Source organism: Rhododendron vialii, chromosome 12a (genome assembly GCF_030253575.1).
Source record: "Rhododendron vialii isolate Sample 1 chromosome 12a, ASM3025357v1".
Classification (NCBI taxonomy): Eukaryota; Viridiplantae; Streptophyta; class Magnoliopsida; order Ericales; family Ericaceae; genus Rhododendron; species Rhododendron vialii.
Genome location: NC_080568.1, coordinates 13494169 through 13509337, shown reverse-complemented (window position 1 = coordinate 13509337; position 15169 = coordinate 13494169). Strand labels below are relative to the sequence as shown.

The 15169-nt window shown below is 34.3% G+C and overlaps 1 protein-coding gene across 1 annotated transcript in view; it reads left to right on the top strand.

Annotated features, from left to right (window-relative positions):
* The first annotated feature begins 9335 nt into the window (after positions 1-9335).
* Positions 9336-15169, top strand: part of LOC131310778 (probable protein arginine N-methyltransferase 6) — a 28064-nt gene continuing 22230 nt past the window's right edge. Inside the window, exons 1-4 of the mRNA XM_058337973.1 lie at positions 9336-9714; positions 10337-10402; positions 11396-11464; positions 13823-13858. Coding sequence (XP_058193956.1) covers positions 9436-9714; positions 10337-10402; positions 11396-11464; positions 13823-13858 — 450 coding nt within the window. The 5' untranslated portion in view covers positions 9336-9435. The remainder of the gene's footprint in view (positions 9715-10336; positions 10403-11395; positions 11465-13822; positions 13859-15169) is intronic.

The following is a 15169-nucleotide window of genomic DNA, read 5'->3' as shown; positions in this document are numbered from 1 at the left end:
CTATCAAATAAGATTCATATTGCTTGGAAAATTATTTGCATAAATACATGATTTTTTAGCTTGGAATTCCCTTCTTAAAAAATAAATACTTATTTGGGTTTCTGGAACAGGGCCGGTTTGTTTCAAATTCTCAAATAAGTACTTAAAAAATAAGGACTTATTTTCAAATTTAAAAATAGTAGGCTTACAAAAATAATTTTTCAATTTTTTTTGCAAGGTTCGAGATTTATCAAACAAAATTCATATTACATATTTTTTTGCTTTTAGTAAGCCTATTATTTTTAAGCTTGAAAATTGCAAATAAGTATTTATTTTTTAAGGGGACAGTGGAACACCACCTATATGTTGACATGGTTTCAATAGTAGGTATACTTCGAAGATGCTTTTAGGTGCAATCGACGAAGGCCATCACGGGACATATGATTTCGTTTATCTACCCATCGATTTTAAGACAAGTGAATTTTCATTCAGAGATGAAAGTATTTTGATATAATCGAGGAATTTTGGCACCTTGGAAAATTTATTTTCCGCCCCTTTTTTCTACAGAACAAGTGCAATGTGGGTTACGCATACATCAACATGACCGATCCTTCCTATGTGGGTTACGCATACATCAACATGACCGACCCTTCCTTGATTATCTCATTCTATCAGGTTTGTTTCATTCATGTTGTAAGAGCATTCCTATTGTAATAAGCAAATGAGTGTGAATAAGCAAATTTAATAACAATGCTCAAAAAACACCCCACATTATAATAAGCAAAATTAAAAGTCTTTTAGCAAATAATTAAATTCCATTCGTTCCATAACCAAACTTAACAACTTTTACCAATAACCAAAACTTAATAACCAAACTCAAAAACACCCCACATTGGAATCATCTCGTCGAGACGAATAATTTGGTGTGATCGAATGCGTGATTGGAACTCGTTTGTGATTAGACAAATGTGCATTGTGTATTGTGGAATTTTTTTGGTTAGGGATGCAAAAATAACTAATGTGGAGATAGAAGTTGTTAAGTTTAATTATGAACTAAATGGATAATCAAATGCTGACGTGACACATTTTAGTTATTGGTTTTGATTATTACCATTGCGGATGCTTGAAGCTGTAATTTCTTTCTCCCTTTCTATTGCTGTTGAAAATATTTTCTGGTAGTCACTATAGCTTATTATGTGTCACGCCCCAATCTTTCTTTAACCGATTATATCATTTTTAGATATACTCAACTAGTCAACTCTAATCTATGTGCAAGCCAAGATTATACTGTAACTTATAAGTATCAATGGAAACGACGTACATTGTCCCCCAAAGAAAAAGAACAAAGCCCTTTGTTTTTTACACAACCACTTAAGAACTATGTATATATAGACAAACGTTTAATTAAAATCTCAAGAAAATGTAAAACCTGCCATTTCATCAAAAATCATTCACTGTTGTGCAAACTTTAAAAATTCATAAGATTAAACTCACCAAAATTTGTGAAATGCAATTAAAATCTTGTTTGACAAATCACCATGATAGAAATCCTTTTTTTCATTAAAATACCTGCTTAACCACAATTAGAAGGATAGCACCATAATCCACTTCCAACTCCATCAAAAATTCCATTAGTTATCAATGCCCCACAACATAACATAAATTCTTGGAGGAAGCTATGGTACACAAGGTATACCGTATGTCTAAATTATGACAATTTGTGATTTTCATTATGCCGATTTTTGGTTTTTGAATGCATATTTATGATTCTAGTTACGACTTGTACATTAAAATTTACCTGTTGAACAGGTCATTAACAGGTTACCCATAATTAAAAAATATTGTTATTATATAACCATAATTATTTGTACCGAAATCCATAATATTTATATCCTAACCAAATATATGCGTACAATATCAAAAATTAAATAATGTTACCCACAAATGTTATAACAATACCATAAATTGGCATTATCTTACCACAATGAATCGTACCAAATTTTTTTTGACTCGTATGATATTCCGTAACAAAATCAAAATATGTCGTACCAGAATCAACAATTGTTATACTCAAGCCAAAAATATTTGTAAAATGCCAAAATTTTTATAAAATATCCACAATTATTATGACAACACCTAAAATTGTCATTTTCTTAACACAAGGTGTCGTATCAAAAGAAAATATATTTAAATACCACAAATTATATAACAAACCATAATTATTATGACAATACCATAAATTGACGTTTTCTTACCACAATGTGTCGTACCAAATGAAACTAATTAAAATATTCCGTAATAACACATGTCTAAAATACCACAAATTTAGTAATATAATCAAATTTGTTATGACAACACCATAAATTGACGATTTCATACCCACAACGTGTCGTATAAAAAAATTCAATCAGAATATTCAATTAACGAGTTATAATCAACAAAATATCATACCATAAATTCAGTAATATAACCAAAGTTGTTATGACAACACCATAAATTGGCGTTTTCATACCCACAACGTGTCGTATAAAAAAAATTCAATTGAAATGCTCAGTTAACGATAGTTATTATTAACAAAATACCATATCGCAAATTCAATAATATAACCAAATTTGTTATGACAACACCATAAATTGACGTTTTCATACCCACAACGTGTCGTATAAAAAAATTCAATCAGAATGTTCAATTAACGATAGTTATAATCAACAAAATATCATACCCACAAATTTAGAAATATAACTAAATTTGTTATGACAACACCATAAATTGACGTTTTCATACCCACAACGTGTCGTATAAAAAAAATTCAATCGGAATGTTCAGTAAACGATAATTATAATTGGCCAAATACAATACCACTAATTATTTTCAATTCCCGCCACATTAGTTTTTAAAATTTTAAATTTTCCACCATATTATCTTAATTTTCGATTCCCTCCATACTATTTTTTCAAATTGTTATTTGTCCATACACAATACCTCAATAATTTAAACAAAAAATGAAGTTCTCGCACAAAATTTTCATCCAAGAAATTCACCAAAAAGTAAGTACTATACCCAAATTTTTTAATACAACTACAATTTCCTTTCAAAATATTGTCTAAATCAAATTATTTCTCCACAAAATTTAATTCAAAAAATCAAAATTCCTTCGTGGAAAAATGAAAGGTCACTAAAAAAATAATTATCCTACTGTCTCAAATGCATACACTTTCGACACTAAAATGGAATACAAAAAAATAAGTGTGAATATCAAAAAATAGATTGTAAAAATTACTCCTCTTTTTGTAATTGGTGAAATTAATTACATTAATACCCAATCTTATTAATATTCAGGGCGATGCACTTAACAATTGACACTATATATTTGACACATGGATCGGTGTCAAACCTTCACTCTATGCATACCAATCAAAATTTAATGGTAGTCCTTGGAACTAGGTCGTGGAAGTAAAATCTAAATAATTTTGTAAGTTTATTGTCATTGTACTTTCTTTCAAAAAAAATTATTATAGTCGACATATTGATTTACACCAATGACATAGGCTATAATATGATCTACAAGTGTAGGCCTAGCACTAGGACGGAGGCATTTAAGGTCTCTATCTTCTCAAATTTTTAGCCTGAAAATAAAGCCCATACATACAAGAAAATATTATATAACTAATAGCCTTTAGAATTACAAATTCTAAATTGTGTACCATAGTGATAAAGTGTTGAAATTTGGACATTTATCTAAAAGATCTGGGGTTCATGTCTTACACCCTTCGTTTCTATTTTTTTTAAAAGAATGTTATTATTTTTTAGGATAAATTACATAGTTAGTCCATAAATTTTCATACTTCAACAAATGTCGTCGTTCAATTTTAATACAACATTAAAATATAATAATGCACCATCTGAGCCCCACGTAGGGTGTTTTTTTTATTTTATCAAAATCGTCTATCTTTTACATAATATTAATTAGGTCATTCGTACCAAGAATGAAGTTGATGGCTTATAGCTAGACACTTAATTGGATGGAAAATATCATTCTATTATTCAATTTGTGTGTCGATGATGGAGCTTTCTAAACCTAATTGAGACAAAAATTTACGTAAGTGACTTAATCAACAAACATAAAAAATTTCAACGGATTTGATTGTTATTATTGTGTCACAGTCGCATGGCTACATTACATTCAACTATAATAGAGAACTAGGTTTCATACCAAATACTATAAATTGACTGTACAGTCTAAATGTCGTTAGTGAGTGTATTTTTAAAATGATCAATCAGGACTGTTAGGATGTTAAGTTATACAATATTTAATTTGTGATATTTTAGACATGTATCTTGCTTGGGTATAATAATTATTGATTGTGCTACGATATATTTTGGTCGTGTATCTAGTATCTTTTGATCGATTTCTTTTGGTACGACACATTGTGGTAAGAAAGTGTCAATTTTTTGTGTTGTCATAACAATTGTGGTTATGTTATATAATTTGTAGTATTTTACACATGAGAGAGAGGGAGAGGGAGAGGGAGAGAAAGTCAAGGAGGAGTGAACAACCTGTTACCTGCTGAGCCCTTTTTTTATTTTATAAATTGATTTAACAAATGGGTGGTCCAGATTATTTACTTTGAAATCCAAGATTTAAAATCATGATGCGTACGGTACACCCCTAATAAGGGGTGTGTACCATAGGACTACCCTAAATTCTTATCTACTTCAACTACCAAATATACGAGTTCTTCATTCCATTCGTCCAAAAAACATAGCAAAGTATTCAAAATGGTGACTCCAAGGACTATACTTAGAAATAAGTCCTACAACTACAACAAGAATAAAATAAGTCCAATCACCGTCTTCACCAAAGCTTGCTCTTGTCCTTTAAACCTATAAGGTAGGGATGAGAATGGGACACTTGAACACTTAAACGAAATGAGAACATTTAGGACTCATCGACAGGTGGGTGCCTGGTCGGGGATATCGGGATCTCATAATTGGCCTGGCAGGAGCAAATGCTCATAATATTTCTAGGACCTACCAAAGAGTGAGTTGCCTAGCAGAGAATATCAGGATATCCCTTAATTGGCCCGACAAGAGCTTTTGCTCATGACAGATAACGACTAGAGAATTGTGACACAAGGTTGGTCAGATAATTACTGATGTGAGAATATGATTGAAATGGAAGACTTGGGATTGAGATTTGTCTAGTTATGATTGTTTCACATATCAGGGTCGTTATATCTTGCTCCCGCTATTTGTTCATTCAGTCATCTCATGAGCATATAACGTTAGTGTAGAATTTTCTATTGGGCTAGTGTAACTCAACCCTTTTTCATTTTCAAGCGTGAACCCAGGACAATAGCTTGCATGCTTGGAGTGCATGGATGTGGAAATTTTTTTTTGAAAGCTAACTACGAGGTGTTTGTAAAGCCCCGATTTTTCGAAAGCAATATAAAATAATTTCTCAAGAAAATTTTGCTAAATAAATATAATTTTTCAAAATAAAGGTTTAGCTATTACAATCACAAGATAAATTTATTGATTCAAAATATATTAACTTCAGAGCTGACTCTAGGATTGATACGAATCCCAAACATACTCGATCTTCGTTCCTGATATTTTTTTTGTGTCGAACTGCACCATCATTGAATCCATTCCATTGAATCCTACGCCCTCTGGCAAATTGATCGCCGAAGCAACCGATTTATTAGGATACAGACGTATCCGTGAGTGATAAATCACCCAGTAGAATAATCCAACTCAACTACCCTTCTTACTTTACAGCTAACAAGCAAAATATAATAATGATGCAAGGAAGTAAAACAGAGAGTTTTCATAAACCAATTTATTACTATCCATTAAACCTACATGAAATCTAAGATCTCATCCACGAGATCTCTTTCTCCCATATCCACTAACTATGGCCGTGTCATGGAAAATCCCCACTTGCCTGTCCTGCACACGGGGTCCTAAATGAATTCACCTAAGTTATGTACCTCGCATGAATTTATTTAAGACCATAGCAGGGGGCACGATTACCCTTTGGAACGTTCCATGGCATACCACACGTTAGGGTCGCCACCATACTTAAGCCACTAACTATGACCGTGTCATGGGACAATCCCCCTTGCTGGCCTTGCAAGACACGATTACCCTTTGGAACTTCCCATGGCATACCATATGTTAGGGTCACCACAATAACATCACCGGGCCCCGCAAGTCACCCTTAGCCATGGTCAAATCATAATCCACAATCTCACAACTTCAACACTTTACCATTTTTCCATTAACTTAGCATCGTCTATGTGAATTCTATTCGCATACCATCCCATATCTCTAGGGTCCAATCTAGCATTCAAATCAAGTATTGGAACAATATACAATTAATCAAAATAGTAATTAAAACAATAACAAGCAATGTAATCACATAACTTTTTATGAATGGGCTGTTGCCCTTAGTCTTGTATGGCCAAGAAGTTAATAATTAAGCGAGAAACTTTTATCTAATTAATAAGAAGGGAAAAAAATAACAATTTTGGTCAAAAATTAGTAAACCTAGGCTTATACTAGTTTTATTTAAGAATTAAATAGATTAATAACCATAATAAATACAAAAAGATAGATAATAATATTAAATGAAGTAGCATGACCTTAACGAGTCCTACGGTCCTATGCAACATGTTCGAGTATCAAAAGTTGGATCCGGAGGGTCGCGGGAATATTTAAAAAAAAGATATTAACGAAAGTTGCCGAAAGTAAAATAAATAGATAATAAATAATCTAATAAATAAAATATGTTGAGATTAACAAAGTTTCATCTTAGAAATGTAAAGAGTCAAAAAAAAATTATTCGGGCATTAATAACATGGTTTATAAGGTTGCAAATATTTTTCGATTGAAAACTTGGTAAAATAAATAATAAATAGGTAATTAAATAAAAAATTTTGAAATTAACATGATATGATCTTTGAGGTGCGAGAAGTCTAGGAAAAATAGTTTGGGTGGTAAAAACGTTCTTGGGAAGGTCGCAAAGATTTTTTGTTTGTAAACTTTGAATGAAAACAAATAAAAAATTATAATAAATAGAGAATAAAATAAAAAAAATATGATATTAACAAGTTATGATCTTTGAGGTGTGAAAGGTCTAGGAAAAATAGTCCGGGTATAAAAAATGAGGTTTGGAAGGTTGTAAAATGGTTTTGAATGTTTTTTTATCAAAACTGAATGGAGTTTGCGGTTGGCGTCCTGGCCGCAATGTCTGACCCCAGTCAACCTTGCGGTGGAAGCCTCCACCGCTGCTTTCCTCTGGACCTTGCGGCCCCGAGGTTGAACACAGTTTTCGAATTTTTTTATTTTCTTCCATGTTTTGATGCATGGGACCCCATGGAGTTATGGTTAGGCCTAAAAATGCTTAAGTATGCTTAGAGAGGAGTTGGATAGGATTATAGTACCTCGATTGGATCGAATTGATTCACAACCCGAAACTTAAATTTTTGGGGAAGATGACTTCGGGTTTGGCTATGGGGGAACCTTGGGATTGAATTGAATGTTGTTTGGTGATGCTTTGGAGTGTGGGAACTGATTAGAACAGTTGAATTGGGTTTTGGTTGGGTCGAGGTATGAAAGTCATTTTTTTTTCTCTCTCTAAAAGTCCATTAACGGAGCTCCAAGCTTTCTATTTTTCTCTTTACCTATTTCTACAAAATTTTCAGTGGCGATGGTGGTGTCGTGGTGTGGGTTCGTGTTCTCTAATTTCGGATGGAGAATGGAGGGGTATTTATAGGAGGTTGGTGGAGTGGGGAGCAAGGAGGGAAGAGAGAGAGAGAGAGAGAGAGGGAGAGAGAGGGAGAGAGAGAGAGAGAGAGAGAGAGAGGGAGAGAGAGGGGGGTGAGGTAGGGGGGATGGATGCTGAACAAGGGGGCAGGGCGGATGGTTTTCTTGGGGAGAAAGAAAGAGAGTTTAATGGAGAGAGAGAGAGAGAGAGAGAGAGAGAGAGAGAGAGAGTGGAAAAAAATTGTTTTGAAAAAAAATTATGGTACATGTGACACACAATACTCAGATGGAAAAAAAAATCTTTATAACTAATTTACTAAAATAATCATACCGGAACAAGATTCATAATTCCAATAAAAAAAATTTAGGTCGAAAATCCGGGTCGTTACAGTGTTACTTAGCAATCTTTGTAAATCTCTTTTGGAAGATGTATTTGTAACTTAATTCACAATTCTTTTGACTATGAATGATTGTAAATTCTCAACTCTCTTGTTATCAAATACGTATGCTTTTGGGGCTGTTGTGCCAAAGTTGTAATATTGGAACTGGAATATGATGATATGGAATCGACAAACTCTTTTGGGGTGTTGTATGGATTATTGTGAGTGTTTTTATTATGAAAATCATTTATATTTATGTTAAAAATTGAGGGGGTGACAGTAAAAGTCATTTTTTTTATATTTATGTTAAAAATTGAGGGGGTGACAGTAAAAGTCATTTTTTTTGAACTTTCTCTCTAAAATGGAGGTAAATGAGCCATAAAAAAAATTAATTTAGACAAAAGTGGTAAAGTTCTGTCCAAAATGTAAATGTGGAAGGAAAGGTGTTTAGTGATACTGGTTGATAGATGAGGGGTGTGGTTCATCAGTGTTAAAGATGTAGGGTATCAAGTGATGCGAGTGAGAGGTGAGGGGATGTGATTGATTTTTATCCATAGTTTTATGAAAGTAAGGGAGTGCGGGTACTGAGAATAATGCGGTAGTATTGTGATTTCTGAACTTAAAGGATATTTCTACTGATTAACAGTTGTGGATCATAATTTTTTTGGTTTTTTTTATTTAATTGTTTTTTGCGTTTGTTAGTTTTTCATCAAATTTTTATGTAATATTAGTTTGTCTCAAGAAGAAGAATTAAAAAAATAAAAATTTATGACTTTTACACAAATATTTTTAAAATATTGAAGAAAAAGTTCACAAGATTGACTTTATGAGCTTATCCTTGAACACTTTCCAAAATATTTTTGTAAAAGTCATAATTTTTTACTTTTCCGATTCCTTTTGTCTAGAAGAACCAGTATTACATAAAAATTTGATGTAAAACTAATGAACACGAGAATAATTTTTTACTTTTTCGATTCCTCTTATCGAGACGAATCAATATTACATACGAATTTGACAAAAAATAATAAGTCAAAAAAAATTTAAATAATAACAAAAATACAAAATCACAAGTCCACGACTTGTTGGTTGGTGGAAACCGCCCTTAAATCTATTTGGTGTGGGCAAGGAGGAGTTAAGGGGGTGCGAATATAATTTCACATGCAACAAGCAGCACAAGCTCCTTTCCACAGTTAAATCACGATTTTGACCTCCCTATATTCTCTCGTTCCATAGTATCCTAGTCCTGTCTCTCGCTCTCGCTCTCGCTCTCGCAGTGACGTTCCGAGGACGGCTTCGTGCAAGTGAAATGCTGCGGCCGCCGGGGCAGGGTCATGGCAACGGCTACCACCACCAGCAGCCGCAGCAGCATCAGCAAAACGGCGGCGGCGGTCCACTGATTCACAAGCATCGGAGGGGCAATCGGGGTCGCAGGTCGCGTTTTGACTACGGAGATGGCTCTTCTTCAACTAGGGTTTCGGTTTCCGACGGAGAAGACACACGTCCTCCACCTCCTCTTTGTACGGACTTCGACATGGCTTATTTCCACTCTTACGCTCACCTTGGCATACATGAGGAGATGATCAAGGTTTCATACTCTCATTCTCACCTCTTCAACTTCATTCTTTTTACTCTCTGTCTTGATCTTTTTGGTTGCACTTTGTGGACTTACACCGTTTAAGATGACGACGAATGCCTAATGCCTTGATCTTGATTTTAATTTCATAAGATGATTTCGCATTTAAACTTGTGGAAAAGAAGAGAAAATTAAAAAAAATTCTCTCCCATTGTTTAGTTTGGAGAGTAACAGGAGAAAAAATGGAAATATCTAGAATTGTGCACAGCACAATTTCCCTTTCATTTTTCTCCGGTTTTCCTTTCTCTTCCTTTGCCCATTTTCTTCAAGTTCCGAACTGAGCGTTATGCTATTTGGTTTAAATTTGGTTATTACAATTTATTATTTGGTATTCGGTCTTAGTTCTCAAACTTCACTAAGAAGGTTCATTAACTGCTCACTTTGCAGTGTTTGCATATCCTTTTCCGGGTAATTGAATTTGTGATTTTTTATTTGTGTTTACTTTCTACCAAGGAGTCTGGAAGAAGTAATCTGGGTTTCGATCCTAAGTTCATTCGGGTATTTTCAGCATTCTGCTGCTGATTGTTCTTCTGACAGCGTTTATTCCCTAATTTTCCTCTTGGATTATATGCAGGATCGGGTACGAACTGAAACGTATAGGGCTGCAATTATGCACCATCAGCAATCTATAGCAGGAAAAGTATGATGTTATCTCCATTCTGTTAAGAAAATCTATGTGGTTTCTACTGTTCAAAGACATTTACTTGCATTCTTTTCATATCTATGATCACTTTATTGGCTGGACCATCAATAAGAATTGTACCTCTAGTTCATCTAGGATCTCTATAAGGTATACACCGGTATTGACTATTGAGATTTGATAATACGATGTTAATATTAAGTATCTATTTCGGCGTTGTCAGAATCGTATACAATTCGGCGGGTAATCGATACTAATAGGCTGCCTGAATCGGAATAGTTGTGAATCGTAAGTGAATCAGTGAATCGTTTGATTTACGTAAAATTTTCAAAATTCATTTTTTACTCTTGTTTTGCTTCTTTTGTTGTTTGAAAAGGGTTCAAACTAATTTTTTAAGGTCTTTAGTATTGTTATATGTCATATTTTCTCTATGTTATATGGATACATATAAGAAAAGGGGATTTATTATGAGAGTGAATCGAAAATAAGGAAGATAAAGGGAATATAACAACCCTATTGACCTTCTAAGGGTTTGTTTTGTACTTATAACTCTTTTGTACAAAAAGAACCATAAGTAGGATTTACGAATCATCATCTCTTGGTAGTTGCAATAGAAGCACCTTACCTATTTCTCCACGTTATTATCAAATCATCATTTAGAAGAAGGTTTTTATTGATTTAGGCCTAAATCTTCATTTGTAGTATATAATTATATATAATATATTGTTGTTACCCTAATCAATAAGCATAGGTTTCTATGCATTATGGAAGTCATGACCGAATTGGAGCGATTCCCGATTCGAAAAATGACCATTTCAATTCTCGATTTGACGACTATGATCTATTTATTTGCCAAAAACATTGTTTATATTTTTGATATCATGCTTTGGGCCTTTGGCCATGTTTTACGTATATAATTAAAAGAATCTGGTCAGGCTTTGTTATTGTCTCCGTATCTTTAAATTTATTTATTATTTTTTTTTATGCTTTCAGGTTGTATTGGATGTTGGCTGTGGGACGGGTATTCTTTCTATTTTCTGTGCTCAAGCAGGTGCCAAACGAGTAAGATTCCTTGGCTCAAATACTTGTTGAAACCAGTAGAATTATTTCAGTTCAGTGGTAGCATAAGTAGTTGTACTCGGCACTACGATTTATCCCAGGGTAAGAAATTCACGTTTTGCAGCTATTGTTAGTCTTTTCTGTAATGAATGTTCTCAGTACCTACTGCTTTTTAAGAACCATAGTTGTAAAAGGCGAGGGGCTCCTCAAGGCGATAGATTGTCGCCTTGAGGGGTGCAATGCGAGGCGACTTCAACTAAACTCTGCCTAGGCGAGAAAGGCAATGAGGTGACAAAAGGCTCACCTTTTTCAAACTCAATCACAGCCGTAGGATTTAAGGGTTTATGTTGTTAACGTTAAGTGATCGATTCATCAGGTAATCTAACAGCAGTGAATCTCTGTATCTCGGACAACAGCAGTTGATCTCTGTGTAGTGACCTGAACCAACCAAGACACCTCCGTAATGAGGAATTGTTTGTCGATGGTTGAGTTAAGCTTCATGTTGATTGCAGCTTGTTGCAAACTGGAAACCAGAGGCTAATAACCCTAGGACTTTTTATCTTTCTGGGAATAATTGCTGACTGTTTGAATAAAAATCTGTTGCAAGAAATATTTGTTTGCATAGTCTATTTAGTTTTATGGTAGTTGTTTTCCTTGAAAGTTGGTAGATACTCCCTCTGTCCCATATTGTTTGCTATTTACGGGGAACTCAACTGTTTAAGGAGACATGCATCCCTAAAAAGTTTAAACATTACCCCCTATTCTCTAATTTGAAAGCTACTTTTAATCGTTTATGAGGGCTAGTTTTTGGAAATTTACACTCTTCTTTCTTGGACTTTTCAAAAAGATCAAACAATTGGACATCCAAAAATAGAATCCTAAGCAATCAAAATGTGTCAGAGGGAGTATTATAATGCTAAGTTGTAGCATCAATGGCTTTGCAGTCAGAGAATGGGTTGCCGTTTGTTTTTTGTGTTCTTGTGTTCCTACTAAATGATGGTTTCTTCCTTTGTTTTGATGTCCTATTTCAGGGCCTCTGAAATCCATTTGTGTGTGCATTTTTAACTATAGGACTTGGATTTTCTTCCTTATCAGATTTATACCCATCTCTTCTTCCCCCCCGAAAATCCTCGAAATTTCGTTTATCTTCAAATTTTGTTCGTCATTTTCATTTTACTGGTTTGTACTCTTGAGTCAAGCTTGAAATGACTTTTGTTGACATACCATAATTGATCTTGGTCGTATCACCTTGTCACTTTATGTAATGCAAATCCACTCGAATCACTTTGTTTTTGGTGGAATAACGTAGATCCTTCAGAGTGGAGTTTTATGCTGATTTTTTTAACGCAGACCCATGCGAATCGTTTATGTTTGCTCATTTTTAACCATAGGACTTGGTTTTTCTTCCTTATCAGATCCTTATACCCATCTCTTCTTCCCACGAAAATCTTACAAATTTCATTTATCTTTAAATTTTGTTCGTCATTTTCATTTTACTGATTTTTACTCTTGAGTCAAGCTTGAAATCACTTTTGTTGACATACTATAATTGATTTTGGTCGTATCACCTTGTCACTTTATGTAACGCAAACCCATGCAAATCACTTTGTTTTTGGTGGAATGACTGTAGATCCTTTGGAGTAGAGTTTTATGCTGATTTTTTATTATGCAACTCTCGTATACTTATTTCTTCTGGAAGGCCAGACCGCTGTAATGATTTTGGCCTTCTATCCTTTACCGATTCCAGGATTTGACCCGTCTGTTCCCCCTTTTTGCTTGTATTCTCTAACATATGTGGTTGTTAGTTGTTACAATGAAATATAGAGTTTTCTTTATTAGTCTACAATGTCTTTGTGTTTGACCTCAGTTACCAACTTTACTTAGTCTAGAAATCATTAACATGGTGATGAGCAGCTTGATGGTCTGCTTTACAGGCCCATTTTTTCTGGTCTTCTTGACAGTCTTTGTGCAAGGGAATGGGCCTCAGGCTCAGGAATGTGGTTGATTGTGCCTAGTATGTTGCAAAGTGCACCATGATACTTGTAGCAAGTGAAGTTTGAATTTAACTGATTTACTGGCCATTACTACGATGTTCTACTATTGACTTAGTAAGACCTGGCAACTAGTTCAAAGTAACTGTAAATTAGATTCGATATCGGCATATAGCACTTGACAGTACCTGCCTGACTGTTTGTCCTCCATTTCTATATTGTTACATTTATCTGGCATATTTGGCCCTTCTATACATTCTGTTATCCAATTTTTAGTTTTGAGTAAATTTGCTTTGTACTTGGTAGCTTGAAATTTGAACCCGAGCATGAAGTTCTATTGATAATGGTTGGAATATTTTTGTCTTACCAGGTCTATGCAGTGGATGCCAGTGACATAGCAGTGCAGGTACTTTTATTGAATGATGAACGTTATTGTTGCATGGTGCACCTGTTCCATTTGGTCACTATGGTCTATTAATTGCGTTTACCTTACATTATATATGTTTTAGAGACGTCTAAGAAGCACGGACACTTGAAAGAAGGTGGCGTGTCTGTGTTGGACACGTGTTGGACACCGACACTCTTGGACCGGTGTCCGATACTCTTTTTTCCGTGTCCATTATTTGAAACTAAAAATCATAATTCAGAAACGTGTCCGACACTCTTTCTGTTACGTGTCCAACACTTCTTTGATGTATATGACTAAGAAATATATATGTGATGGACACTTGTTAGACACTCGCTAATGGGTGATTATCAATGGTATCGAAATTAGGCATTTCACTATGATATGAAAAGTTGGAGAAATAGTAGTTCTTACCTCTCACCCCTATTTAAATTCAATTGGAAATTTTTAAGGATTTCTAGAGGATTCATAATCGTGCCTATGTATTACTTTTTAAGGATTTCTTGAGTGATAACTCATTGTATCTCATCTGTTACCTATTATAAAGTATATAAATTGGGTCAGATGCTTATGGTACATACTACATATCTGTTCCAAAATAATTCTCCAGTTTGCAAAATGAGGGCTTCAAAAAAAATTGTATTTTTGTTAAAAAGAATTCCAATTTTTTCACAAGTTCGTAGATATCCTATTTGTGGAAAAAAATTTAGGTGTTTTTTAGAAAAAGATGCTTTATTTTTGGAATTCTTGTTTGCAGACCGGACAATTATTTTGGAATGAAGGGAGTAATATATATATATATATATATATATATACAGTCAGGATCAGGTCAGGAGGTGTGGACCGGAGCTCCGGTCCGCACCTCCCCATTTCTCACATTTCCCGATTGAATTTTGATGATCCGAGCCGCTCTATGTGACCAGAACGTGATTTTAAGGGTACACGCTTGAAATCAGCAAAAAAAATGACCGGGAAAGGCTTGATCTGAGCAGTTTTTTCTTGAACCGTTCAGGAAAAAACTGCTCAGGTCAAGCCCTTCCTGGTCAAATTTTTTGCTGATTTCTCGCAAGTACCCTTAAAATCACGTTCTGAACACATTGAGCAGCTCGGATCATCGAAATTCAATCGGGAAAGGGGAGGTGCGGACGGGTGCGGACCGTAAGGGTGTGGACTTGATCCGGATTATATATATATATATATATATACACACATATATATATACAGTTAGTCTCAAATGAGGGAGTTCTTATTTTAGTTAAAATGCGGACCTCCTCATTTCTCCCATTTTCCGATCGAATTTCGATGATCCGA